Below are 25,818 nucleotides of genomic sequence, written 5' to 3' on the forward strand. Positions count from 1 at the left end.
GGTTTGTTTGTCCACCCTCCGTGCTACCAAATGTTGCCCCTGGCTGGGGGCTGAGTGTGGCCAGCCTGGGCTTAGGGTATGGACAGAAGGTCATGATACAGGGCGGCTCCCTGCGGGAGGTGGCTTTGGGGCCCAGTCTGTACAGAACCAGAGAAGGCTATACCGTGTCCTTGAGGTCGCCTAGATGTGGCCCCACAGACCCTGCGGCGCTGCCCCCAACCCCCACCCCGCGCCAGCGGCCTAGCAGAGCGCTGAGCTCATCCCAGGGGCGGTGTCGCCCGGCGGCCAGGGCGCCTGAGCTCTTGGCGCGCCCCCGCACCCCCCGCACCCCCGGCTCCCGGTCGATATTACCAATTAAGGCTTTCTCGCCGGGCCGGGCCGGGCCGGGCGCGGGGCGGGCGCGGGGCGGGGATGCAGCCAACAAGAAGGCGGGCGCAGCGGCCCATTCGCGTGGAGGTGCGCGGCGCAGTGGACGCAGCGGAGCCCGGGGCGCGGGCGAGGCGCGAAAGCGAACAGGCGCCACCGCGCGGTTGCCAGCGCCCGCAGGGACAGCAGGTGAGGCCGCCGTGGCCGGCTCCACGCAGAGCCGCCGCGCCGCTCTTGGGCCGGGGACCAGGTGGCTAAGGTGGGCAGAGAAAGAGGAGGCTGCGGGTACGCGGCCCCAGGTCCAGCCAGGTGCGGGTTCTGCAAGGGGAGCCCATGGCTGCTGCCTTCCAGAGCTTGCTCAGAATCCCAAGTTCTTGTCACTACTCTGGGAGCCCACTGCTGTTAAGAGTCCTGAGAGAAGGGAGGGTATCAGTGGTTGGTAGATGGGTGCTGGTGTCAGTGTCCATGAACGATGGGCCACCCGCATGCCTGTCTGAGCCAAGAACTTTATGTGGGATGACAAGTGATCACCTGCAAGGTCACTTTGGAGCCAGGGCCAAGAGGCACAGAAACTCACTTGCTGTTGCAAGTCCACAGGGTGCCAGCTGCTTGAGCACGGGGCATTAGATTAGGGGCTGCTGAATCTCATGGGAGCTGTGGTGGGGCTGTGGCCAGGCTGGATTTCCTGGCTGGGCCCTGGGTCTGCGGCCCTGGACCCTGTCCCAGGTTGGCTCTAAAACTGATGTTCACTGCCAGCAGGAATGTCGGCAGCAGCATCCCTGGATGCCTAGATGCCACTCAGGGCCAAACGAGTGGGTGGAATCCCCTGCCAGCCTATTCACGTGCGCTGTGCGCAGAAAATGGGCACCCTGGCCTATTGCACCTGTCCTCTCCTCCTGGCACCCCTCGGCTACACAGGCCTGGCAAAGGCTCCCGGGAGCTTGCAGCCTGGGGTCCCAACTCTCTGTGGGAGGGCCTGGCCTGGGGGCTGGGGCTGGGGGTGGGGCGGTGGGCGGGGTGTGTCCAACATCCAAGACTCTACTCCAAATAAGGGAAAATATGAAAGAACTGGATTTTGGCTTCCCCAGGCTGCTCAATCCAGGGGTTTGGGAATGGGGCGACATCTGGTGGCGGTGTTATGTGTTAAGGACGAGAACCCTCCAGGCTCCCATTCCCTCTTTCCCCTAAAGAGTGAAACCTAGGGCCGGAATCCAGGACAGCCAAGTCCTGTCCGCTCTTCTGCAGTTGACTACTCTGTGTCCTTTTTATCTGAAGATTAAGGGATGAATCCAGATGACCCAACTGGATGGCACTTAGTGGAGAATCAGTTCTGGACCCAACACCATGCCTCAGAATTTGCTTTCCAGTAGGGCATTAGGACTAGGCGGACAACGCCAAGCCTGTCCCCTAGAGTGCTCCCTTTCACCTCACCAGCTCTCACACTAGGGTGCACTTTGTGCAGGTGTGTACGAAGGTGGGCAGGATGGGGGAAAGGAGGTAGAGAGGGTGGGCTTCAGTACAGAAAGTGCCAGAGTCCTCTGCCACCTCTTTGGTGGGGAAAGCAGCAGCGACATGCCCACAACCCCGAAGGAGTGCACCAGGGCTAGGTAGAGAGGTGCCCCCAGGGCCTCGGGCAGTACAGACATGCTGGCTGGGGAGAGCCATCCATATTTGGGCATGACATGCGGGCTAACCTGCAGCCTCTTCTGCTGGTCTTCAGAAGGGTAGATTAATTAGCACTAGAATGGAGCAGTAGGGATAGAGACTGCCTTGCTGGAGAAAAGACAGAGAAGGAAACATTCTAGAGAGAAGCCCAGAGATAGGGGAGGAGGGTGTCCAACCAGGGACAAAGCCATAGGCAGGCTTACTTGTCTGGTGGCTAAAAAGGGTGGCATGGGTGTTCCCCACAGTCCCTTGCCCCTGTGTGTCTCAGCACAGGAGCCTCTGCCTCAGATCCAGAATTATCTTCCGGAAAGTTAGCTCTCCAGAAAGAGCTTCCCACTATTCTGGGGACAGAGCCAAAGCTCCTAAGCAGTCTGTTTCTCTCCCTCAGGCCTCTGGTCCCCTCTCCCCAAGCGCCCACACCTGACACTAAGCCCCTCCACCCGGGTGCTCTGAGCCTGCTGAACCTTACAAGGACCCCTGAGCAGGCTCCTCTGGGTCTCCAAGGCTACTACCCTCTGTGCCTTGTGCCCGCACGTGTGCCGGGGTGCGCGAAGACAGCCCCGGGTTGGGTAGCACTGCCGTCTGCCTACACGCAGCACAGGGCGCACCATGCCGTGCCGTGGCGGTGGCCGAGCAGGCTGTGCGTTCGGCCCCTGGAGTGCTGGCGGCCTCCTGGCCTGGTGCCCCATTTCCTCCTGGGGAGGTAGCAAGGCTGCTAGGGAGGGGAGCCGGTGGGCTCAGGTGCACGGCGAGGGTCGAGAGGGTCAGGAAGTCAGCTGGGGGCGGCGTGGGATCGAAGCTGGGCGACAGCCGCTGTCCTGGTGCACTGCACTGGGACCCGGCCCTTTTCACCTCTGCCCACAGGGGTGCGGCCGGGAACTAGCTCTGGACCCCAGAGTAGGGAAGATGTAGGCGATGGAGGGTAAACGGAGGGGGCGGAGCCTAAGTGACTCAGGGACCCTATCCGCCCCACCCCACACTGGGGCCTGGGGGAAAAGTCCCTTGTAAGGGCGTGTCGGCTGGGGGCCCGCAGTCTTGCGCCAGACACGGCTCAGCCTTTTCAGGCTCCCGGGTGAGTTTCCCGCGGCGCTGGCGCAGAGGTTAGGGGTCTAAGCACCTCTCTGGGGCCAAAGACCTGGACTCAGGAGTCAGATCTTATCAGCTGGGGCTAGAGGGTAGGGGGGCTTTGTGCGGCATTCCAACGGGCGGGGTGGGCTCGGCCCCGCCCCGCAAGAGCCCCTCCTTTGGCCCCGCCCTTCGCCTGCATTTAAAGGGCTCGCTGGCTCTCTCCGCAGCGCAGCCTCTGTTCCTGCTTCGGCTCTCACGCGCTTCGGTGCCTGCAACTTTAATTAAGGGGCCGTCCCCTCGCCGAGGCTGCAGGACCGCCCCTCCGGATCCTCGCGCCTCAAAATGAGTAGCTTCCACTCACGGTCCGGCCAGAGCGCGGCGGGCGCGGCTCCGGGCGGCGGTACCGACGCGCGGGACGCCGAGATGCCGGCCACCGAGAAGGACTTGGCGGAGGACGCGCCGTGGAAGAAGATCCAGCAGAACACTTTCACGCGATGGTGCAACGAGCACCTGAAATGCGTCAGCAAGCGCATCGCCAACCTGCAGACGGACCTAAGCGACGGGCTGCGGCTCATCGCCCTGCTTGAGGTGCTCAGCCAGAAGAAGATGCACCGCAAGCACAACCAGAGGCCCACCTTCCGCCAGATGCAGCTCGAAAACGTGTCGGTGGCGCTCGAGTTCCTGGACCGCGAGAGCATCAAGCTCGTGTCGATCGGTGAGGCGCGGGCGCCCCAGGGTGGGGGTCTGCGCGTTTTCCCATCTCCCCTTGGGCCGCCCCTCCCTGGGTTCCTCCTCGCCACCGCACAGCCCCAGGCCGCGGGGCTGCGCGCTTTTCGAGAACAAAGACGCGCGGCTGCCCCGCCGAGCGTGCGAACCGCTACGTGCCTTGCTGGCCCGGGCCCAGGCTGAGCTCACATCCTGCGCGGGCCGCGCCCCCACTGCTGCAGCCACGGAGGGCCGCTGCTGCGGGCGGGTGCTGGCTGGTCTCCGGGCCCTGAGCGTTGCGGCCTTTGCCTGAGGACAGGGAGGCACGGACTCTGCCTCTAGGGTGCTTGGGCTCCAAGAGAGCCCTGTGGCATCCGCGCCTCTAAAGTGGGAGTTGGAGCTTAGGAGGGGTCCCATTGTCTAGGGTGCTTTGGTTTCTGCCCTGGAAGATGGGTCTCCCCATTTCAGATGGTTCCAATCCTCGGTACAGACGCCAGGGCAGCTGGGGGGAGGGGGCATTGAACCCTAACTCCTAAAACTGCACCCGAGGTTCGTTGGGTGTGGTTGAGTGAAGGCCCCTGGATTGTGGTCAGCCTGAACACCATCTTTCCTGTTTCTCGCGGGTCAAACTCGCTTGCACGTAGGCCAAGCTTTTGTGCATCTAGAAAGGTGCCCCAGACCACACCGAGCACACTGCCAGCCTGCTGCCCTCGTCCCTGGGCTGGAGAGGCTGGAATCGCCAAGGCCTCCCGGAGCATCCTTTGCCTTTCCCGACAAGGCCGCTCAGGGACAGGCAGTGGACCCGGGCTTGGCGAGAGGTGAAATGTAATGTACGAGGCTGGCGCACTTTTTTTCTCACCTTTATGACCCTGGGATGGTACTTGGGAACCCCAAGAAAGTGAGGCTCTAAGACTCCTGCTCCCCTGACCCTAGGAGAAGGCAGGTCTCAGAAGCCAAGTTCTTTCTTTGGAATGCCACCCCCAGTCCCAGCCTCAGTCTAGCCAAGCTGAGTCACTTCTGAGTCTGGGGGGGGCAACCGGATGTGGGGAGACAGGCCACACCCCAGCTCTTGGGGGGGGTCTCTTCCCTCCTCCCTCCTCCCTTCTCCCCTCCTTCTAGTGAGCTGGCTGGAGCAGGCCTAGTTCCCAGAGCTTTGCCATATAAGGCAAAAAAATGTTGGAAAGCAGCAGTGATTAGGGAAGGGAGGGGGCCGACTGACCCAGGGGCTGGGGAAAGGGGTGGGAGGGGCGGGGCCAACCCACAGGGCAGCCTCCCCTCCTGGGCCCTGGTCCTGCCCTCTGTTTGAGGAGGGGTATGAAGAGGCTGGCACGGGTCCCCCCTCCCATGTAAACCAGAGGAGGGCCCTACTCTACCGACAGGGCCTGTGGGCCTTGGCCTGCTGTTCCTTTGAGGTCAAGGAGGGCTGTGGCCTCTGGAAGCTCCCACCCTGGACCTAGGACCCCCGCAGGCCTGGTGGGAAACTCAGCAGCCCTTTGTCCTTGGTTTCCTCTGAATCCCATTCCGGGACCCAGAGAGGCCAGAGTCAGGGTCTGAGACCAACTTGGTTGGGAACTGGTCAGGCTCCTCTGCTTGTGTCACCTTGTCTGGCCCTCCAGGTGCTGCCTGCTGGATACAGAGGCCACCTGCCCTGGGCCCTTCTGGGGGTGCCTGCCTCTCCTTGCTGTGCCCCCCACCCATCCCCATTTGACTCACTCAAGAAGTATTCTCTGATTACAGGGGAGCCAGCAGGGTTTGCAAAGATGAACTCGTAGAAAGCCTGCCCCACCCCAGCAGCCACCCACCCTGGAGAAGGCAGACCCAGAGGTGGCCTTGGGTGTGGCACACAGTGGTTGTCATGGGGGTGGGGTGCAGGGTGCCTGCCTTAACCACTTCCCCTGCGGGGAGCATGGCAACCACCTGAGGCAATGAGCCCGTTAGATGGCAAGTAGGGTGGGGGTGGGGTGGCAGCAGAGTGAGGTTCTGCTGAGGCAGCAAGACAGAGGGACCTCGCCCAGGGCCCTTCCCCCAACCTCCCAAGGGGGCGCTGGGCACAAGCCTCATCTTACCCGGCCCCACCTTGCCCTTGCAGCTGGCGCGGAAACCCCACAGTGTTTCCTGCCCTGCCACCCCAGTGGCTCCCTCCAGGCCCTGTGAGTCAGGACCATGAGGCCCACTTTTGGGTGCTGCCCCATGACAGCCCTGGCTCCCCCCTCACCACCACCATGGGTCGAGGAAGTGGGGAGGGGTGTGGCTCACACCCCTTCACCCAAGGGTCCTTGCCCAATGCCTCTACTTCCCCTCGCTCATGCTTCTTACCCCCTTCCCTGGCCCAGCAGTTGCATTTCCCAACCAGCCTTTGCCAATCCAACCTTCCTCTTCCTCATCCCCAGCCCAGAGGTTGGGCTCTTGGTTCTAGGCCAGCTGGAGCTGGGCTGCGCACAGCACTGCCTCGTGGGTGTCCCCTTACTGCATCATACTGTTGTCTTGTGCCCACAGGTGTCCCATCTGGGTTGGCACATCCCCTTGAGCACCCATGAGGCAGGCCCATGGCCAGTGTGCTCTCTCTGAAGCCCCCTAGCCAGAAGGGCCTGGTCCTTCTGGAAGCTCCCTGGGCTGCCAGGCCCAGCTCCACTGCCTGAGGGAGGCCTGGCCCAGGCTGTAGGCACTGCCCCCAAGGCGTCCTTTGCCCCATAGACAGCAAGGCCATCGTGGATGGGAACCTGAAGCTGATCTTGGGCCTCATCTGGACACTGATCCTACACTACTCCATCTCCATGCCCATGTGGGATGAGGAGGAGGACGAGGAGGCCAAAAAGCAGACCCCCAAGCAGAGGCTCCTGGGCTGGATCCAGAACAAGCTGCCACAGCTGCCCATCACCAACTTCAGCCGGGACTGGCAGAGTGGCCGTGCCCTGGGTGCCCTGGTTGACAGCTGTGCCCCAGGTGAGGGGCCTAGGGGTGGGCAGCATCAGCTAAGACTGGCTGCAGGGGACAGGGACTTGCTCATAGCACAGCCTTCTCTGCGTCACAGGCCTGTGTCCTGACTGGGACTCCTGGGATGCCAGCAAGCCTGTGAACAACGCACGGGAGGCTATGCAGCAGGCAGACGACTGGCTGGGTATCCCCCAGGTACGGCTCTACCCGGGGTGCCGAGGGCATGTGTGTGCCCAGAGCCCCGGCAGCCATTATGTTCTGCCCTTGCCAGGTGATCACCCCTGAGGAGATCGTGGACCCTAATGTGGATGAGCATTCTGTCATGACGTACCTATCCCAGTTCCCCAAGGCCAAGCTGAAGCCAGGGGCCCCCCTGCGGCCCAAACTCAACCCGAAGAAAGCCCGAGCCTATGGGCCAGGTGAGAGCACCTTGCTAGCTGGGGTGCTTCCATTTGCTGGTGTTTTTCCCAGGGGACAGTGCCCACTCTACACTTGGGCCATGTGATGGCTAGGGGACCAGATGCCTGCCACTCACCAGTCAGATGAGGAAGGGTCAAGCAGTCAGAACTGGTTACTCCCAAGAGCGCACTGCTGAGTTCCTCAAGGAATGTGAGCCTGTGAGGTGCCTCAGGGCGGCAGGACCTGGTGGGGCTCCTTTTCCCTAAGGCCAAGGAGTTAGGCATGGTGGAACATGCTTGTCATCCCAGTACGCAGGACGCTGAGGCAGGAGGATCGACCCTGTCTCGGGGGAGGGGGGGAAGGCAAAAGGCATAATGGGTGAGGAGCTGTAGGGCCCAGATCCCACAGGAGCATGGCCCAGGCTCAGGGTGGGGCAACGCAGCCTGCGGCACACAGGCTGAACGTTCCAAGAGGCAGGCATGGGCCTGTCCAGGCCACTGGGTCCCAGCCAGGTTCGGGTGTTGGGGTTTGTGCTGACAGAACTCAGCCTGGCCTGGCCCTGGGGGGGTTGCTGAGCCTGCAGAGGGCCAGGTGCTCTGCCTGCCTCAGCATCCTGCTTCCTGACTGCCCTGCCAGGCATTGAGCCCACAGGCAATATGGTGAAGAAGCGGGCGGAGTTCACCGTGGAGACCCGCAGTGCTGGCCAGGGGGAAGTGCTGGTCTATGTGGAGGACCCAGCTGGACACCAGGAGGAGGTAGAGTCACCTGGTGGGGGAGGGCCTGAGCTGGCCCCTCTGGATGGGCCCTTCTGAGCAAAGTCTCCTTCCTTCACAGGCAAAGGTGACTGCCAATAATGACAAGAACCGTACCTTTTCTGTCTGGTATGTCCCTGAAGTGACGGGGACTCACAAGGTGAGCCCTCAGTTGACAGGCAGACTGGTGGCCCTGGGCAAGGCCTCGAGGGCCCCCACTCCACTCTCATGGTCCACTTCTCCTGGGGACAGGTGACCGTGCTCTTTGCTGGCCAGCATATTGCCAAGAGCCCCTTTGAGGTGTACGTGGACAAGTCACAGGGCGATGCGAGCAAAGTGACTGCTCAGGGCCCCGGCCTGGAGCCCAGTGGCAACATTGCCAATAAGACCACCTACTTCGAGATCTTCACAGCAGGTGAGTGGCTGCAGCAGGTGAGCGCCCAGCCCGGGAGTGCTGTGCGGATCCTGGGCTCTGAGCCTGTGCCCTGTGATAGGAGCTGGCACCGGGGAGGTGGAAGTCATGATCCAGGACCCTGCGGGACAGAAGGGCACAGTGGAGCCTCAGCTGGAGGCTCGGGGGGACAGCACATATCGATGCAGCTACCAGCCCACCATGGAGGGCACTCACACGGTGCATGTCACCTTCGCCGGGGTGCCCATCCCTCGCAGCCCATACACTGTCACTGTCGGCCAAGGTAGGCCGGGCCCTGGCTACCCTGCCCCATGCAGCCTGGGCCTCCCAGGGAGGGGAGACCAGCCCCATGCCTGAGCTTGAGCCAGGTGCTCGAGCGATGCTGTCTGGGCACATGCTGTCTTTCCTCCCTGTTGGGGCTCTTTCTCCTCTCCTGTCCATCTTTCTTTCCATGCTTTACCTTCGGAAGAGCTCGCTCCAGCTGTCTAGAAACCTGCTGCTCTCTGCTCTGCCCATCAGGCCCACGGTACTTGGCTCCTTTTCCTCCAAGTGTGTGTGTGGGGTCTGCGGTGTCCTGGCTGGGAGGCGGGGCCTGGGGCCCGGCTGTTCCCCTTCTCCTGCATGTGCCTCAGCAGCCTGTTGGGCAAGCCCTGAGGACCCTCAGGTCCCAACACCCTGGTTATGTGGGAGGCTAAGGGAGGGGTCCTGCTAGCCATGGCGGCTCACTCGCCCCTCTGCCCACAGCCTGCAACCCAGCTGCCTGCCGCGCTGTGGGCCGGGGCCTGCAGCCCAAGGGTGTTCGGGTAAAGGAGACTGCAGACTTCAAGGTATACACGAAGGGCGCAGGCAGTGGAGAGCTCAGAGTCACCGTGAAAGGCCCCAGTAAGTGGGGCTGGCAGAAGGGACTGGGCAGCAGGGGCCTCCAGCGCTGCTGAGTGGGCCTGAGCCTTTGCTGTTCCACAGAGGGAGAGGAGCGTGTGAAGCAGAAGGACCTGGGTGATGGCGTATACGGCTTTGAGTACTACCCCACTGTTCCTGGCACATACACTGTTACTATCACATGGGGTGGGCAGAACATTGGGCGCAGGTGAGGCTCCTGACCCTATCGCCCTGTGTCCCTGCAGAAGAGGCACCGCTGGGTGCAGGATGGTCCCTGGGCAGTACAGTGCCTCTCAGCATCCCCATGTGCTCTCTGATTTGCAGTCCCTTTGAGGTGAAGGTGGGGACTGAGTGTGGCAACCAGAAGGTGCGGGCCTGGGGTCCTGGACTTGAGGGTGGTGTAGTCGGCAAGTCAGCTGATTTCGTGGTAGAGGCCATTGGGGATGACGTGGGCACCCTAGGTGAGTTGATGGCATTGGTGTTCACAGTGGGATGGGGACAGAGGGTGGTGATAGTGCCCCACCCCAAAGCTGCAGGGCACCAATGAGGTTGGGGTTGTTCCAGGGTTCTCGGTGGAAGGGCCGTCGCAGGCCAAGATTGAATGTGATGACAAGGGCGATGGCTCCTGCGACGTGCGCTACTGGCCCCAGGAGCCTGGCGAGTATGCCGTGCATGTGCTGTGTAACAGCGAGGACATCCGCCTCAGCCCCTTCATGGCTGATATCCGAGAAGCGCCCCAGGACTTCCACCCAGACCGGGTAAGGGGGACATGCGGCATCACCATCCCAAGGCTTGCATGGATAGCACTCCTGGGCCCAACTCCTGCCCCTCTGGCATAGGTACCCTACCCAGCTTGTGACACCTGCGGGCTGGGCGGTCTCTTACCAGGTAAAGGCACGTGGGCCTGGACTGGAGAAGACAGGTGTGGCTGTGAACAGACCAGCTGAGTTCACGGTGGATGCCAAGCTCGGTGGAAAGGCTCCACTCCGGGTCCAAGTCCAGGTGGGATGCCACCCATGCTGGGGACAGCGGGTAGGCTCCCAAGTCTGGCCACTGACTAGCAGGACTCCTGCTCTCATCTCCCTTGCAGGACAACGAGGGCTGCCCTGTGGAGGCTTCAGTCAAGGACAATGGCAATGGCACTTACAGCTGCTCCTATGTGCCCAGGAAGCCAGTGAAGCACACTGCCATGGTGTCGTGGGGTGGTGTCAGCATCCCTAACAGCCCCTTCCGGGTGAGCCTGGCCATAGGCTTTAGCGTAGCTTCCCAGAGCCTTGCTTTGTCTCTGAGTGGTGTTAGTTGGTTTGGTTTGGTTTCTTGAGACAGGCTCGCTCTTTGCAGCGCAGGCTGACTTTGAACTCACTGCACTGTACTCCTCAGTCTCCTGAGCGCTGGGGTGACAGGAGAGTGCCACCACGCTCAGCTTTTATTGTTTGCTTGTTTTTTTGAGTGAGAGTCTCACTATGTGGTTTAGGCTGGCCTTGAACTCAGTGTGGAGACTAGACTGCCTTCAAATTTGTGGCAGATTCTCCTGCCTCAGCTTCCTCTTTTTTTTTTGTATTTTGAGGAATGGTCTACAGGATATTCAGGGTCTCACTACTAGATCAGACTCGTAGTGATCCGCTTGTTTACAGCCTCCCAAGAGCTGGGATTGCAGGCATGTGCCACCACACCCAGTCTCTCAGCCTCCTTTTAAGTGCTGAGATCACAGCCTTGTGCCATTGTGCCCAGCCCCAAGTAGTTTTTAGTGTAGTCAGAGCTGTGTAACTGTCACCACAATCTTAAGTTCAGGACATTTTCACTGCTGCCAAAGAAACTTCCAGACTGTCACCTCTCCCAGCCCCGGCAGCCACTAATCCTTTCTCTGCAGAGAGAGTCACAGGCTCTGTGGCCTTCTGTGTCATTAGCACCTTCTTAGGACTAATGAGCTTTATGCATGCGCGTGGAACATGTGTCTGCTCAGTCTCCTGCTGGACCTGTGGCTGTTTGAATTTGAGATTGCTGGGAATTGCACCCCTGGAAACATTTAGTACAAGCGTTTGCAGGGGCCTCGGGTTTCATTCTCATGTGGTGTCCCAGGGTCACTCTGTTTTTGTTGGGGAACCAGTGACACCTGAGGGTACTGCTCATGTCCTGCACGTGCTCCTGCCCCTGCAGGTAAATGTGGGAGCTGGCAGCCACCCAAACAAGGTCAAGGTATACGGGCCAGGAGTGGCTAAGACAGGGCTTAAGGCCCACGAGCCCACCTATTTCACTGTGGACTGCACGGAGGCTGGCCAGGGTAAGGCCCAGCTGGTGGAAGGGGCAGGTGGGCAGGGAGGTGGGGGTCCCCCCCAGAGTCCCACACTGTTCCTGCTCTCCCACAGGTGATGTCAGCATTGGGATCAAGTGTGCTCCTGGAGTGGTGGGTCCCGCCGAGGCTGACATTGACTTTGACATTATCCGCAATGACAATGACACCTTCACTGTCAAGTACACGCCCCGCGGTGCTGGCAGTTACACCATCATGGTCCTCTTTGCGGACCAGGTGGGTGGCACCACTCCTGTGTCCTAGGCAGCTAGGTGTTTGGGCTGTTGCCCTCATGCTGCTCTTCCCATTGCCTGTAGGCCACCCCCACCAGCCCCATCCGTGTAAAGGTGGAGCCCTCCCATGATGCCAGCAAGGTGAAGGCGGAGGGCCCTGGCCTCAGTCGCAGCGGTAGGGACCAGGAGCCTGGGAGGAGGGCGTGGGATGGCCTCGGGCTGGGTTCAATGAATAGCCCCTTACACAGTGCCCATGTCTCTCAGGTGTGGAGCTGGCCAAGCCCACCCACTTCACAGTGAATGCAAAAGCTGCTGGCAAAGGCAAGCTGGATGTCCAGTTCTCGGGGCTGGCCAAGGGGGAGGCAGTACGGGACGTGGACGTCGTTGACCACCATGATAACACGTATACAGTCAAGTACACTCCGGTGCAGCAGGTGCCTCCTGTGTCCCCTGGAGCCCTCAGGCTGGGGTGGAGTGGGTGCTGAGGTGCAGTGGGGCTCTCCGAACCTCTCATCTTCTGCACCCCTCAGGGTCCAGTTGGCATCAGCGTCACTTACGGAGGTGACCCCATCCCTAAGAGCCCCTTCTCGGTGGGGGTGTCCCCAAGCCTGGACCTTGGCAAGATCAAGGTGTCCGGTCTGGGAGAGAGTAAGTCACTGAGGAGCCCAGCTTGCCTGCTCTGGCCAGAGGTGGCCTACGCCACGCATCACTTTCTCTTTTCCTCCCGTCTCCTCACAGAAGTGGACGTTGGCAGAGACCAGGAATTCACAGTCAAGTCAAAAGGGGCAGGAGGCCAAGGCAAAGTGACGTCCAAGATCGTGGGCCCTTCAGGCGCAGCAGTTCCCTGCAAGGTGGAGCCAGGCCTGGGGGCAGACAACAGCGTGGTGCGCTTTGTGCCCCGAGAGGAGGGCCCCTATGAGGTGGAAGTAACCTACGATGGCGTGCCTGTGCCGGGCAGCCCCTTCCCTCTGGAGGCCGTGGCTCCTACCAAGCCTAGCAAGGTAACTGGCTTTGGAGGCCCCGGGGATGGCACCTTCTTGCTTTTGCCCTTATGAGTGGGTGGTGCTCGGGCTTGTCCGTGTCCCCATGTGGGAGGGACGAGGAGAAGATGGAGGGCAGCAGTGACAGCCTTAGCACCACCCACCTCCTCCTCAGGTGAAGGCATCTGGGCCAGGGCTGCAGGGCGGCAGCGCAGGCTCTCCTGCCCGCTTTACCATCGACACCAAGGGTGCTGGCACAGGTGGCCTAGGCCTGACAGTAGAAGGCCCCTGCGAGGCCCAGCTTGAGTGCCTGGACAACGGCGACGGCACGTGCTCTGTGTCCTACGTGCCCACTGAGCCCGGGGACTACAACATCAACATTATGTTTGCTGACACCCACATCCCTGGCTCACCATTCAAGGCTCACGTGGTGCCCTGTTTTGATGCGTCCAAGGTCAAGTGCTCAGGCCCTGGGCTGGAGCGGGCCACTGCGGGGGAGGTGGGCCAGTTCCAGGTGGACTGCTCAAGTGCGGGCAGTGCTGAGCTGACCATCGAGATCTGCTCAGAGGCGGGTCTGCCGGCCGAGGTGTACATCCAGGACCATGGTGATGGTACGCACACCATCACCTATATTCCTCTCTGCCCCGGGGCCTACACTGTCACCATCAAGTATGGTGGCCAGCCCGTGCCCAACTTCCCCAGCAAGCTGCAGGTGGAGCCTGCGGTGGACACATCAGGCATCCAGTGCTATGGGCCAGGGATTGAGGGTCAAGGTGAGCAGCCTGGGGGACACATGGCAGGAGTGTGGGGAGCAGGGTCCTGAGCACCTAGCATCCTCACCATGGTCTCCTCCAGGGGTCTTCCGTGAGGCCACCACGGAGTTCAGTGTGGATGCTCGGGCACTGACACAGACCGGAGGGCCGCATGTCAAGGCCCGTGTGGCCAATCCCTCGGGCAACCTGACTGAGACCTATGTGCAGGACCATGGTGACGGCACCTACAAGGTGGAGTACACACCATATGAGGAAGGTAGGTGCTGCGCTCCGTGCGGACAGGCTGGCAGCAGGGGCTGGGCCCCAGGCTCCTCCTGACCAGCCTGGCCTGACTAACCCCAGGACTCCACTCTGTGGACGTGACCTACGATGGCAGCCCTGTGCCCAGCAGCCCCTTCCAGGTGCCTGTGACTGAGGGCTGTGACCCCTCCCGAGTTCGAGTGCATGGGCCTGGCATCCAGAGTGGCACTACCAACAAGCCTAACAAGTTCACCGTGGAGACCAGGTGAGAGGGCCCCCAGGGAGGCTGGTGGCCATCAGGCTTGGAGCCCTGCGTGACCAGCTTTCCATTTGCATCAGGGGAGCTGGCACAGGTGGCCTGGGGCTGGCTGTTGAGGGCCCTTCAGAGGCCAAGATGTCTTGTATGGACAACAAGGATGGCAGCTGCTCAGTAGAGTACATCCCCTATGAGCCTGGAACCTACAGTCTGAACGTCACCTATGGTGGACACCAAGTGCCAGGTGAGGGCTGTTCCCAGTGTAGAGCTAAGACTGCCTTCATTACTGCTCTGTCTCACACAGCTGTCCCCCTGCCCCACCCCTAGGCAGCCCCTTCAAGGTCCCTGTGCACGACGTGACAGATGCATCCAAAGTCAAGTGCTCTGGGCCTGGCCTGAACCCAGGCATGGTCCGCGCCAACCTCCCTCAGTCCTTTCAGGTGGACACCAGCAAAGCTGGTGTGGCCCCACTGCAGGTCAAAGTGCAGGGCCCCAAAGGTGAGTGTGTCAGGGGGCAGTGGCGTCCCCCCTTGGCAGGGAGGACTGGAGGTGGAGCCTCGTGAGGTGTTGTCTGGGTGGGTAGTAGGAGAGCCTCAGGCAGCAGCAAAGCAGGTGAAAGCTTGAGGCCAGCATGGTGTGAGGGACGTGGGCAAGGGTCCAAGGGCCTCTTGTGCCACTGGATGTGAGTGGGCAAGGATGCCGAGAGGCCTAGGCCTGGGGCTGTTTTTGCCATCCAGTGGGATAAGAGTGATGGCCTAAGGACCCAGCTGATGCTCTATCCCTGGGCTGGGACTGGGCCAGGCCTGGTGGAGCCTGTGGATGTGGTGGACAATGCCGATGGCACCCAGACGGTCAACTATGTGCCCAGCCGAGAGGGGCCCTACAGCATCTCTGTGCTCTATGGGGAGGAAGAGGTGCCTCGAAGGTGAGACGGGGCTGCTGTCCTGGGAGGCAGGCCAGAGGCCCTCAGCGACTGCCTACTTAGCCTTGGCCCCACAGTCCCTTCAAGGTCAAGGTGCTTCCCACACACGATGCCAGCAAGGTGAAGGCCAGCGGCCCGGGGCTCAACACCACTGGCGTGCCCGCCAGCCTGCCTGTGGAGTTCACCATCGATGCCAAGGATGCTGGGGAGGGCCTGCTGGCCGTACAGATCACGGTAGGGGTGCTTTCCCAGGCTGCATTGCAGCTCCAGGAGAGGGAAGAGGAACAAGCCCCAGGCTGGTCTGGGGCTTCACTAGTAGAGCAAGCTGCCCTGAGAACCTTGGGATGCTGGCGACAAGAATGGGCTTGTCCAAGGCCACACACGCTCACGGCTGACTGGGAGCATACTGCCAAAGCCTGTGGGGACTTGAATTTCCCTGTCTGTAACCACCTGGTAACACAGCTTTAAGGACAGGACCCTCAGGCCCTCAGGCGAGCTCCCCAGTGGTCCACGTCATGTCAAGAAAGGCTGGACTCTGCCCATGGGGAAGTAAAGGACAGTGCCAGGGCAGGTAGCCACTTGGTGGGTGTCCTGTAGCAGAGATGCCCCAGCCTTCGCAGGCTCCAGCCAACCCCCTTCTGTCCCATACTGTGCTGCATAGGACCCTGAAGGCAAGCCCAAAAAGACACACATCCAGGATAACCATGATGGCACATACACGGTGGCCTACGTGCCAGATGTGACGGGCCGCTACACCATCCTCATCAAGTACGGCGGTGATGAAATCCCCTTCTCCCCATACCGAGTCCGGGCCGTGCCCACTGGGGATGCCAGCAAGTGCACGGTCACAGGTGAGCCAGCCCGCCAGCGGCCACCGTGGCGCTGGGCACGGGGTTCGGGTGTGCCTGTGTGCAAGGGCTCGCTGCTTGGGCGGCGTGTGGGATGGGGGCCGCCCCCTGAGTGACTCACCTGACCTTTCTCCTTGCTCTCTGCCCTCTCACCTCAGTGTCAATCGGAGGTCACGGGCTAGGTAAGCTGCTTGCTGGGGCCACTCCCGATGCCCCTGCCCAGAGGGGCAACTTCCTTTCCTTCTCGTTGCTACTGCCCAGGACAGTTCCAGCTGCAGCTCTAGGCAGGGACTGAGCAGGGGAGGCTGCGCCACAGAAGGCTGCGGGCTTGGGGTGGGGGTCAGGGCCCTGCGAGGCTTCCGGAGCTGAGCATGCTCTGGCTCTTCCCCTCAGTGGGCCTTCGTTCCCCCATCCAGAACTTGGGTTGCAGCTGAGAGCTTTGGGGTGAGGTGCACCCCGCTGGGGACCTTGGGGTCTGGGGATCTTGACACTTGGGACAGGCAACAAGTGGGCATCTCTGGCCCTGGTCAGATCCGCAGACCTCCGTCCCCACCTCCCAGGTCCCCACCTCCAGGGGGCCTGAGTGTCCCGGGCTAGGGCGGTGCATGAGCGGGTGGGCTGGCTGGTAGTGCAGAAGCGCCAGCGACTGCTTGGGTGGCCAGCATGGTGGGGCCCATCCCGGCCTCTGAGCCCCAAAGTGCATTCTAGCCCTCTTCCTCTCCCCCGCCCTCCAGCAGTGACGTTATTCAGGCAGCCCCCCACCAGGCACAAACTTCTGCCCTGGCAGGGATGCCCCAGGGCGCCAGTGTTAAGCAGTAGCCACTTGAGGGCCTCTGGTAACTGGAGGCCTGGTACTTGGGCTGGTAGCCAGGGAGTGGGTTAGGGAGTGGTTAGGGTTTGGGGGCAGGGCTAGATGGGTCTGTAGAGCAGCCCACAGATCTGTGTGGCCCCAGGCACTCAGGGGAGGCCAGGACCTTGGGAGCAGATGAAAAGGGGCAGACGCACAGCGACCTCAGGTTCCCTGCCTACTGTGTGGAATGGGGGCAGCTTGGGGCCTTGGGACACTTTCAGGCCATCCAGAGGGACAGCCTGGGCCAGGCTTATGGCTGTGGACCTTCAGGTGGGAGCCCAGAGTGTGTGGACCTTGAGGATGGTGTGGCTGAGCCCTGCTGCCAGGCTGGGGGCTAAGGGAGAACAGGGCCCGGACACTAGCTAGACAGTGTGGGCAGCAGGCGACAAGTCGGGACTGGGGACCTGCAGGCTGGCTCTGGTGGGGTGGGGGCTCCCAGCTGCTTTCCGGCAGAGGCCAGGCTGCAGGGCGCTCTTGCTGCCAGGCCTCACAGCCCACGGCTCCTCTAAGCCTCCACGGCTGAGCCCAGGCTATAACGTCACTGTCCCCCTTCCTCGGGCACTCTGGGGCCCTAGAGGCTGCTCCGCTGCTCTCCCTTTGCAATCCTGTGCGGTGGCTGTAGCTCAGGCTTCCCTCCCCCTGCCTGCCTGCTGCTGCCCCACTCTGCCAAGCTGCTGCGCTGCCTGCGTCCCGTGCTAACCCACTGCCTCCCACTCCTTCCTGCCTGTGCTGGGCCACGCAGAGCCTTGGGTTGAGTGCGCCTTCTCAGTGGTCAGGAAAACCTGGTTGCACCTTCAGGTCTGGGGAGAGGGAGGCAAGTGTCGTATCCCCTCACACCGCAGCAAGACTCCACCTCACCGCATCCACATGCAGCAGCAGGGCCTGGGGCCAGGCGACAGGGGCACAGGCAGCTGTGGGCCCGGCCGTGGTGCTGGCTGAGACTGAGTCAGCAGGGGAGGTGCTGCAGGTGCTCACCACGATGGCCCTCCCCTTCCCTTCCTGTCCCATGCAGGGCCAGAGGTGGCCAGGAGAATCTTTCCTGCCTTCTGAGAAACCACTCACCATAGAGCTTGGGGAATAGGGTGGGACGGGGGGCCTGGCTGTGCTTGTTGGTCGCAGTAAGGAGTCTGGATGGATGGGAGCGGCCTGGGTGCCAGGCTCACCCGCCGGCCCCCCTCTGGGGACCTACCTGGCCCTCCCAGGTGCTGGCATCGGCCCCACCATACAGATTGGGGAGAAGACAGTGATTACTGTGGACACGAAGGCTGCTGGCAAGGGCAAGGTGACCTGCACTGTGTGTACGCCGGATGGCTCCGAGGTGGATGTGGATGTGGTGGAGAATGAGGATGGCACCTTTGACATCTTCTACACGGCCCCTCAGCCAGGCAAATACGTCATCTGCGTGCGCTTTGGTGGCGAGCATGTGCCCAACAGTCCCTTCCAAGTGACAGTAAGGAGGGCCTAGGGACGACTGGGCAGGGGCTCCAGCAGGTCCTAGCATGTCCCACTTGGGCCCCTCTGACAAGCCTGTCCAGTTCTTGCTTTCTCCTACAGGCTCTGGCTGGGGATCAACCCACAGCACAGCCCTCTCTGCGGCCTCAGCAGCTGGCTCCACAGTACACCTATGCTCCGGGTGGCCAGCAGACCTGGGTAAGGAACTGACTAGCTGGGCATCCCCAAAGGCCCTGTCCTACAGGTGCTGCGGAACCCTAGCTCCTCCCCACCCCTCACCCAGGTTCTCTTCATGGCAGGCCCCAGAGAGGCCCCTGGTGGGTGTCAACGGGCTGGATGTGACCAGCCTGAGGCCCTTTGACCTTGTCATCCCCTTCACCATCAAGAAGGGCGAGATCACTGGTGAGTGGGTACAGTGGGAAGAGTGCCAAGGTGAGGCCATGCCCTCAGGCTGCCCTGATTCCAGACCTGACCTGCTGCCTGCAGGTGAGGTTCGGATGCCCTCAGGCAAGGTGGCACAGCCCTCTATCACGGACAATAAGGATGGCACTGTGACTGTGCGCTATGCGCCCAGTGAGGCTGGCCTGCACGAGATGGACATCTGCTATGACAACATGCACATCCCAGGTAGGCCACCCCACAGCACCATGTCCCAAAGCGATGGCAGTTAGGGGACCTCGATGAGGCAGACATTCCACATGACCTCTGTTCTCACCTCAGGGAGCCCCCTGCAGTTCTACGTAGATTATGTCAACTGTGGCCATGTCACTGCCTATGGGCCTGGTCTCACCCATGGAGTAGTCAACAAGCCTGCCACCTTCACTGTCAACACCAAGGATGCAGGAGAAGGTAAGTAGCATCCCTGGAAGGGTTGCCTCATCAGGTCACCTCTCTGGGATGGCTCCCACCCTCACTAGTGACTCTTCCCAGGGGGCTTGTCACTGGCCATTGAGGGGCCCTCCAAAGCGGAAATCAGCTGCACTGACAACCAGGATGGGACATGTAGTGTGTCCTACCTGCCCGTGCTGCCTGGTGATTACAGCATTCTTGTCAAATACAATGAGCAGCACATCCCAGGAAGCCCCTTCACCGCCAGGGTGACAGGTTGGTGGCACCAGGATTGGTGGCAATCGGGTGAGGATGGGCCTGGCCTCCTGCAGCCAGATGCACCCTAATGGATGCCTCCTCCACCAGGTGACGACTCGATGCGCATGTCCCACCTAAAGGTGGGCTCTGCCGCTGACATCCCCATCAACATCTCAGAGACTGACCTTAGCCTGCTGACAGCCACTGTAGTGCCCCCCTCGGGCCGGGAGGAGCCTTGTCTGCTGAAGCGGCTGCGCAATGGCCACGTGGGTAAGAGGCTGAAGGGTGAGGGGCCTGTAGTGGGACCACCAGGGGCTGCACCTTCCCAGGTAACAGCCCTGCCCTGTGCCCAGGGATCTCCTTCGTGCCCAAGGAGACAGGCGAGCACCTGGTACACGTGAAGAAGAATGGCCAGCATGTGGCTAGCAGCCCCATCCCCGTGGTGATCAGCCAGTCTGAGATCGGGGATGCCAGCCGTGTGCGGGTCTCGGGCCAAGGCCTCCATGAGGGCCATACTTTCGAGCCTGCAGAGTTCATTATTGACACCCGAGATGCAGGTAGGTGGTGGCAGCCTGCTGGGCAGGGTGACGCTGCCATACTTGGCTCCCAGGCTCAGGGTCGTTCGTCCCCCAGGTTATGGTGGGCTTAGCCTGTCCATCGAAGGCCCTAGCAAGGTGGACATCAACACAGAGGACCTGGAAGATGGCACATGCAGGGTCTCCTACTGCCCCACGGAGCCCGGCAACTATATCATCAACATTAAGTTCGCTGACCAGCACGTGCCTGGTGAGTGCATTGGCCCCATGGCTTCCCCAGCCCGCATGCGCAGTGACATGACCCCGCTCCCACTCACCAGTTTTGCATCTGTAGCCCATAAGCCAGGCCTTTCCTCTCTGCAGGCAGCCCCTTCTCTGTGAAGGTAACCGGTGAGGGCCGGGTGAAGGAAAGCATCACACGCAGGCGACGAGCTCCATCAGTGGCCAATGTTGGCAGTCACTGTGACCTCAGCTTAAAGATTCCTGGTACAGGGTTTAGGGAGCATGGAAGGTGTGGCAGGGGTGGGCCCCGGGGCTCCTGTTCACCAGGCCACCCCCACCTGCAGAGATCAGCATCCAGGACATGACAGCACAGGTGACCAGCCCATCAGGCAAGACCCACGAGGCAGAGATCGTGGAGGGAGAGAACCACACGTACTGCATCCGCTTTGTGCCTGCTGAGATGGGCATGCACACGGTCAGCGTGAAGTACAAGGGCCAGCACGTGCCCGGGAGTCCCTTCCAGTTCACTGTGGGGCCCCTAGGGGAAGGTGGAGCCCACAAGGTCCGTGCAGGTGGCCCCGGCCTGGAGAGGGCTGAAGCTGGATTGCCAGGTAGGCATGCTTGGGCCGGGGCTTGTGTTGGCTGGGGGAGCTGGTAGCCATGGGGTTTTACTGGCCCTCCACAAGGGTACTCTGCTTCCTCACAGCCGAATTCAGCATCTGGACCCGGGAAGCTGGTGCTGGGGGCCTGGCCATTGCTGTTGAGGGCCCCAGCAAGGCTGAGATCTCTTTTGAGGACCGCAAGGATGGCTCCTGTGGTGTGGCCTATGTGGTCCAGGAGCCAGGTACGGGGCCAGGGCTGGTTAGGGCTCCAGAAGGTGGGGCTCAAGTGCAAGTGGTGGCCCAGGGTCACCCTGGCTGTGTGCGGGAAGCCAAAAGGGCGATGGGCAGGGCCTCAGGGGCTGGTTCCCCCCACGTGCTCAGCCCAGCCTCACGCTCCCTCCCTGCCCAGGTGACTACGAGGTCTCGGTCAAGTTCAACGAGGAGCACATCCCTGACAGCCCCTTCGTGGTGCCTGTGGCCTCTCCGTCTGGCGATGCCCGCCGACTTACTGTTTCTAGTCTTCAGGTGAGGCACTGAGAGAAACTGCCCACCTGGGGCTCCTGGGCCCCGCCAGACCAGAGCCGATGGAGCATGGGCTTTGGCACTGAGCCAAATGCCCTGCCCCGGGCAGCTCCGGGCACCAGGCTTCTGCTCTGGCTGGGTGCAGCCCACGCTTGGGGTTGGCAGGAAGTGCCCTGCCAGCCGCGTGGAGTTTTTCTCGTGTCTCAGGTCTAAAGGCTTTTAACAGAAGCCCGTGCCCCTTGAGCACCAGGGCTGAGGTTTAAAGAGGGACAGCCTGCTAGGGCTGGGTGCTGCCATTCGGATGTGTGTGACCACGGGGCATGCATGTGGGGGCAGGGGCTGGGGTGTGCCTGTGGCTTGCTGCCCTCACAGATCAGTGGCTCTCCCTCTTTAAACTGAGTAGGATGCCAGATGGGTAAGTATGACCCCACAGCCTCTGCTTTGGGGGCCCTGTGCCCTTCCTTGCCTTGCTGGCCTGGCCACCCCATCTAACCACATCTGCTGTGCTTCCAGGAGTCAGGGCTAAAGGTCAACCAGCCAGCCTCTTTTGCAGTCAGCCTGAATGGGGCCAAGGGGGCGATTGATGCCAAGGTGCACAGCCCCTCGGGAGCCCTGGAGGAGTGCTATGTCACAGAGATTGACCAAGGTGAGGCCCTGTCCCTACCCAGCCATCTGTCCTGACCCCTGCCCACAAGGCTGGAAGCAGGCTGAATGCAAAAGGAAGGTACAGATTTGGGCCCCTCTGCCAAGACGCCTGCCCTGCCTACTAGCTCAGCCCTCAGGATCCAGCTTTTGCAGCCTCCCAAGAGAGAGCCAAAGTCGGGGAACGGGACTGCCTGGCCCTATGGCCAGGGGCATAGAATTTGTAAACCAGACTTAATTCCTTAGTGTCCCAGCCTAGGGTTGCTCCCAAGCTGTATGATCTGAGGTGAGGCTCTGCCAGTCTGGGCCCTGTTAAAGCCCAGGGGACAGAGTGATCCCCAGAACCTGTGAAGGGGGGGCATGTTCCAGCCCCTTGCAGCCCGACTGGGTTGCAGCTCTCTCGGGGTGCCAGCTGCAGGCCGGAAGGAGCTGGGGACTCAGGGCAGGACTGGGACTGTCCTTTGCACATACCACTTTGCTGCCTACACATGGGGATCCGGTTGGGCCCACATGTGCCCTTGCACTCCTCAGACAAGTATGCTGTTCGCTTCATCCCCCGGGAGAGCGGCATCTATCTGGTTGATGTCAAGTTTGATGGTGCACACATCCCTGGAAGCCCCTTCAAGATCCGAGTTGGGGAGCCTGGACACGGAGGGGACCCGGGCTTGGTGTCTGCCTATGGAGCAGGCTTGGAGGGCGGTGTCACAGGTAGGTCTGTGGGTACAATGTCCTCTATGACCACAGGAGGTCTGTGGAGGTGACAAGCCTGTATGGGGAGGCTGATGACATCAAGGCGGTGGCTCAGGCTTTCTCTGATTGATCTCCTGTTCCCACAGGGAGCCCAGCTGAGTTTATCGTGAACACGAGCAATGCAGGAGCTGGTGCCCTCTCTGTGACCATTGATGGTCCTTCCAAGGTGAAGATGGAATGTCAAGAGTGCCCTGAGGGCTACCGTGTCACCTACACCCCCATGGCACCTGGTAGCTACCTCATCTCTATCAAGTATGGTGGCCCCTACCATATTGGGGGCAGTCCTTTCAAGGCCAAGGTTACAGGTGAGCACAGCAGCAGGTTCTGGGCTCACCCGGCACTTGGCACTCTGGTTACCGCTCAGTGCCACCTCCTCTGCCTGCAGGTCCCCGTCTGGTCAGCAACCACAGCCTCCATGAGACGTCATCGGTGTTTGTGGACTCTCTAACCAAGGCCACCAGTTCCCCGCAGCAAGGAGCTCCAGGCCCTGGCCCTGCTGACGCCAGCAAAGTGGTGGCCAAGGGCCTGGGGCTGAGCAAAGCATACATGGGCCAGAAGAGCAGCTTTACCGTGGACTGCAGCAAAGCAGGTAGGTGGCTAGAGGGCCAGGGCCTGGCAGACCCAGAACTGCCCTTAGAGTGGCTGTCACTCAGAGCCACCTCCTCTGTGGGTCGCTCTCACTGCTCCACCCCTTAAGCAAATGCCTCGTTGCAAGGCATGGAGGTACACACCTGTCATCCCAGCACTGGGAATGCTGAGGCAGGAGGCTCCTTATTCAAGGCCAACTGAGGCTACAAAGTAAGGCCCTCTCTCAAGAAAAGGAAAACAAAGTGCTCCAGAGGAGCTCAGGGGTGACATGGGAGAAGGTCTCACCCTCACGGAGGCCCTGATCACCTCAGGTAACAACATGCTGCTGGTGGGGGTACATGGCCCCAGGACGCCCTGCGAGGAGATCCTGGTGAAGCACATGGGCAGCCGCCTCTATAGCGTCTCCTACCTGCTCAAGGACAAAGGGGAGTACACGCTGGTGGTCAAGTGGGGTGATGAGCACATCCCGGGAAGCCCCTACCGTGTCCTGGTGCCCTGAGCCAGCAGCGCCCGTGACAGAAGCACGGGAAGCATCCCACACCTGCCCGCGCCCCCACCCCATCACTGCAGTTCCCTGCCCCTGTGCTGCGCTCACCTGCCTCCCTGCCGGCTGGCCTCTAGCCACTCGGCTTTCACTTGGGCAGAGGGAGCCCTTTGGTGGCACCACCTGTCTGCTTGGTCCTGGGAGGGGGGAGGGTGGCCGTCCTGCTCACGACCACCTGCTAGTTCCCCTTCCTGGCCAAGAGGAATAAAGTTTTGCTTCCGTTCTCTTGTGACTGGCTGTGGCTTCTGTGGGTCTGGTAAGGGACCCAACAGGGCAGGCGTAAGTACCTGCTTCGTCTACCCCAGCCCTGTGCCATCTGGGCCTCAGTCCAGGAAAAGGCCAGGCTACACAATACTAGCACCCCAGCACTTGGGAGGCTGAGGCAGGAGGATCACCATGATTTTGAGGCTAGGCTGAATTGCATAGTGAGGCTGTCTCAAAAACCCCCCCAGCCAGGGTTCCAGGTGGCAGGCCTCAAGACAATCATCTGGTGAAGGTGGCCAGGTCAGGGGGCCTCTGTGAAGCCCCTTGAGCAGGTGGCCAACCCTTTGAACAAAGGACTAGCCTGAGGTCCCCTGCCCCAGAAGGAGAGCCCCTTGGGGAGTAGGGAGCAGCAGCTGTGTGCTTCGAAGGCCCACTCTCGGGGACATGCTATGCCTCCAAGTGACTGGGAAGGACTTGCCCCAGTTTACTCTTCCGTGAGGACAGCACTTTGTCCCCTCCCACCTCCCCACCGCAGGCATTGCTGTAAGCCTGGTGTCTTCTCACTGTGTTTGTCACCCGAAACCAAGTCCTGCTCCCCTGGTTTGTGCCTCCGCCTTCCACAGGGACCCCAGGACCTTGTAGCAAGACACCAGCAGAAATCCATGCCAGGCGCCAAGCACACGCTCTGCCAATTTGCATTCCACCTCCCTGAGGGAGCTGTGGGGTGGGAGAGGGAACAACAGAGTCAGCCACAGCTCGGGGACTCTTGGGTGCATTCTGGCCAGGGCTTACCACTCCAGGGCCATGCGTGGTGGTGACATGCCAGCAGTCTCCTCAGCTGCCCTGTAGGGGAGCAGCAGCACCCGTTCTTTGGGTGACACACGCACGGCTTCCCTCCCCATAGTGAGCTTCACCAGGGCTTGGGCCTGCTGTGCAGTCCTGCCACTGTCACCCTGGGCACCCACACCAGAGCGCATAGCCCTAACGACATGTGCTGCCAACCCACCAGGAAGGGGCCCAAAAGGCTCAAAGCCCGGAGTCCCTGCGTCATGGCCAAAGGGGCAGGACAGAAGGCACCACAGGAGAGGAGGAGCAGGTCCCAGGGACACTGGTGACATGGCAGGCCACTAAGCCCAAGCCCGAAGGGTGGAGGCCAAGCCCCCAGCCCCACTACACCCCAAGTGCCAGGATAGGGGCTTGGGACACAGGCCCTTCCAAGGACAGGCCAGATACATGACCCCGCCCAGACTGGGCATGGGACCACAAGCCAGCGGCCTCCTGCACGTGATGAGCAAGCCCCAGGGGCTGCACACTGGGACCTGGCTGGGCACAGGCCCCAGCTGAGCACCCCTCAGCCCCGACAGGCAGCCGCGGTCCGGCCCCCAGTTTCCTCCACCTCCCAGAAGCCCATCCCCTGGAGATGCCAGGGACGCCAGCGGACGGGTTCCCCTCAGCAGACCTGCCAGCTCTTCTACAGCAGTGGGACACACGTGGCCAGGGGTCTCTCGAGGTCCAGCCGGTGAGCCCTAGGCAAGGGGGCAGGCGGGACAGAACAGAGAGGCCCCTGGGGTCAGGGAGCTCTGCCAAGCTCCCCAGGAACAGGCAGCCAGAGAGGCCTCAGGCTTCTGGGAGGGGTGGGGACCCACAAGCCCAAGGGATGGGACAGGGCCCCGCTGAGGAGCAGAAAGCCCCATGGGGTGAGCAGGGCCAGCCAGGTGCCAAGACGAAAGAGGACACCAACTCCAGGCAGGGCCACGCAGGACTCTGAGAGATGGGGCAGCACAGCCCAGGTCCCCGAGGCACCCTGCCCTCCCCTCAGACCGGTGTGTGGCCTCTGTGGACAGGACAGCCAGGACAGCGGATGCAGGGGCAGGACCTCCAGACCACAGAGGCCGCTGACCCAAAGCAGGCAACACTGGACAAATGGGCGGCGCCTTGCTGCAAGGGCGCACCCAGAGAGGAGTTCCGGTGCCCCCAACCCCAGATCCACCCGTGGCAGAAGGGGGGCCCGGAACAGGAGCAGAGGCTCCTGACTGGAAGGCCGGCCTGCAGCCTAGGCAACATCTGGCACGGGACACACTGGGGCGGCTGCTGGCAC

At 61.5% G+C, this 25,818-nt stretch overlaps 1 protein-coding gene across 2 annotated transcripts; it reads left to right on the top strand.

Moving 5' to 3' along the window:
• The first annotated feature begins 450 nt into the window (after nucleotides 1-450).
• Nucleotides 451-23,748, top strand: Flna (filamin A). Of its 2 annotated transcripts, XM_004645091.2 has the most exons (48): nucleotides 451-555; nucleotides 3,327-3,814; nucleotides 6,499-6,747; nucleotides 6,836-6,933; nucleotides 7,010-7,157; nucleotides 7,774-7,892; nucleotides 7,972-8,049; nucleotides 8,142-8,304; nucleotides 8,384-8,584; nucleotides 9,046-9,183; nucleotides 9,265-9,388; nucleotides 9,505-9,641; nucleotides 9,745-9,938; nucleotides 10,069-10,182; nucleotides 10,271-10,414; nucleotides 11,338-11,461; nucleotides 11,547-11,707; nucleotides 11,788-11,878; nucleotides 11,968-12,137; nucleotides 12,234-12,351; nucleotides 12,442-12,704; nucleotides 12,859-13,456; nucleotides 13,539-13,712; nucleotides 13,799-13,961; nucleotides 14,036-14,196; nucleotides 14,280-14,450; nucleotides 14,754-14,877; nucleotides 14,952-15,108; nucleotides 15,536-15,725; nucleotides 15,881-15,904; nucleotides 17,775-18,022; nucleotides 18,127-18,222; nucleotides 18,324-18,426; nucleotides 18,511-18,651; nucleotides 18,745-18,873; nucleotides 18,955-19,128; nucleotides 19,219-19,380; nucleotides 19,464-19,667; nucleotides 19,744-19,896; nucleotides 20,010-20,132; nucleotides 20,213-20,479; nucleotides 20,575-20,712; nucleotides 20,880-20,995; nucleotides 21,506-21,638; nucleotides 22,166-22,342; nucleotides 22,471-22,689; nucleotides 22,770-22,973; nucleotides 23,284-23,748. In XM_004645091.2, exons 2-48 carry the CDS (start codon nucleotides 3,442-3,444, stop codon nucleotides 23,469-23,471), a joined length of 7,944 nt encoding a protein of 2,647 aa, XP_004645148.1. In that variant the 5' UTR covers nucleotides 451-555; nucleotides 3,327-3,441; the 3' UTR covers nucleotides 23,472-23,748. The 2 variants fall into 2 exon arrangements, with proteins under 2 accessions (XP_004645148.1, XP_004645147.1); XM_004645090.2 differs by lacking the exon at nucleotides 15,881-15,904.
• The last annotated feature ends 2,070 nt before the right edge of the window (nucleotides 23,749-25,818 follow it).

The sequence above is a fragment of the Octodon degus genome, unplaced genomic scaffold, assembly GCF_000260255.1.
Source record: "Octodon degus isolate 3935 unplaced genomic scaffold, OctDeg1.0 scaffold00218, whole genome shotgun sequence".
NCBI classification, from domain to species: Eukaryota; Metazoa; Chordata; class Mammalia; order Rodentia; family Octodontidae; genus Octodon; species Octodon degus.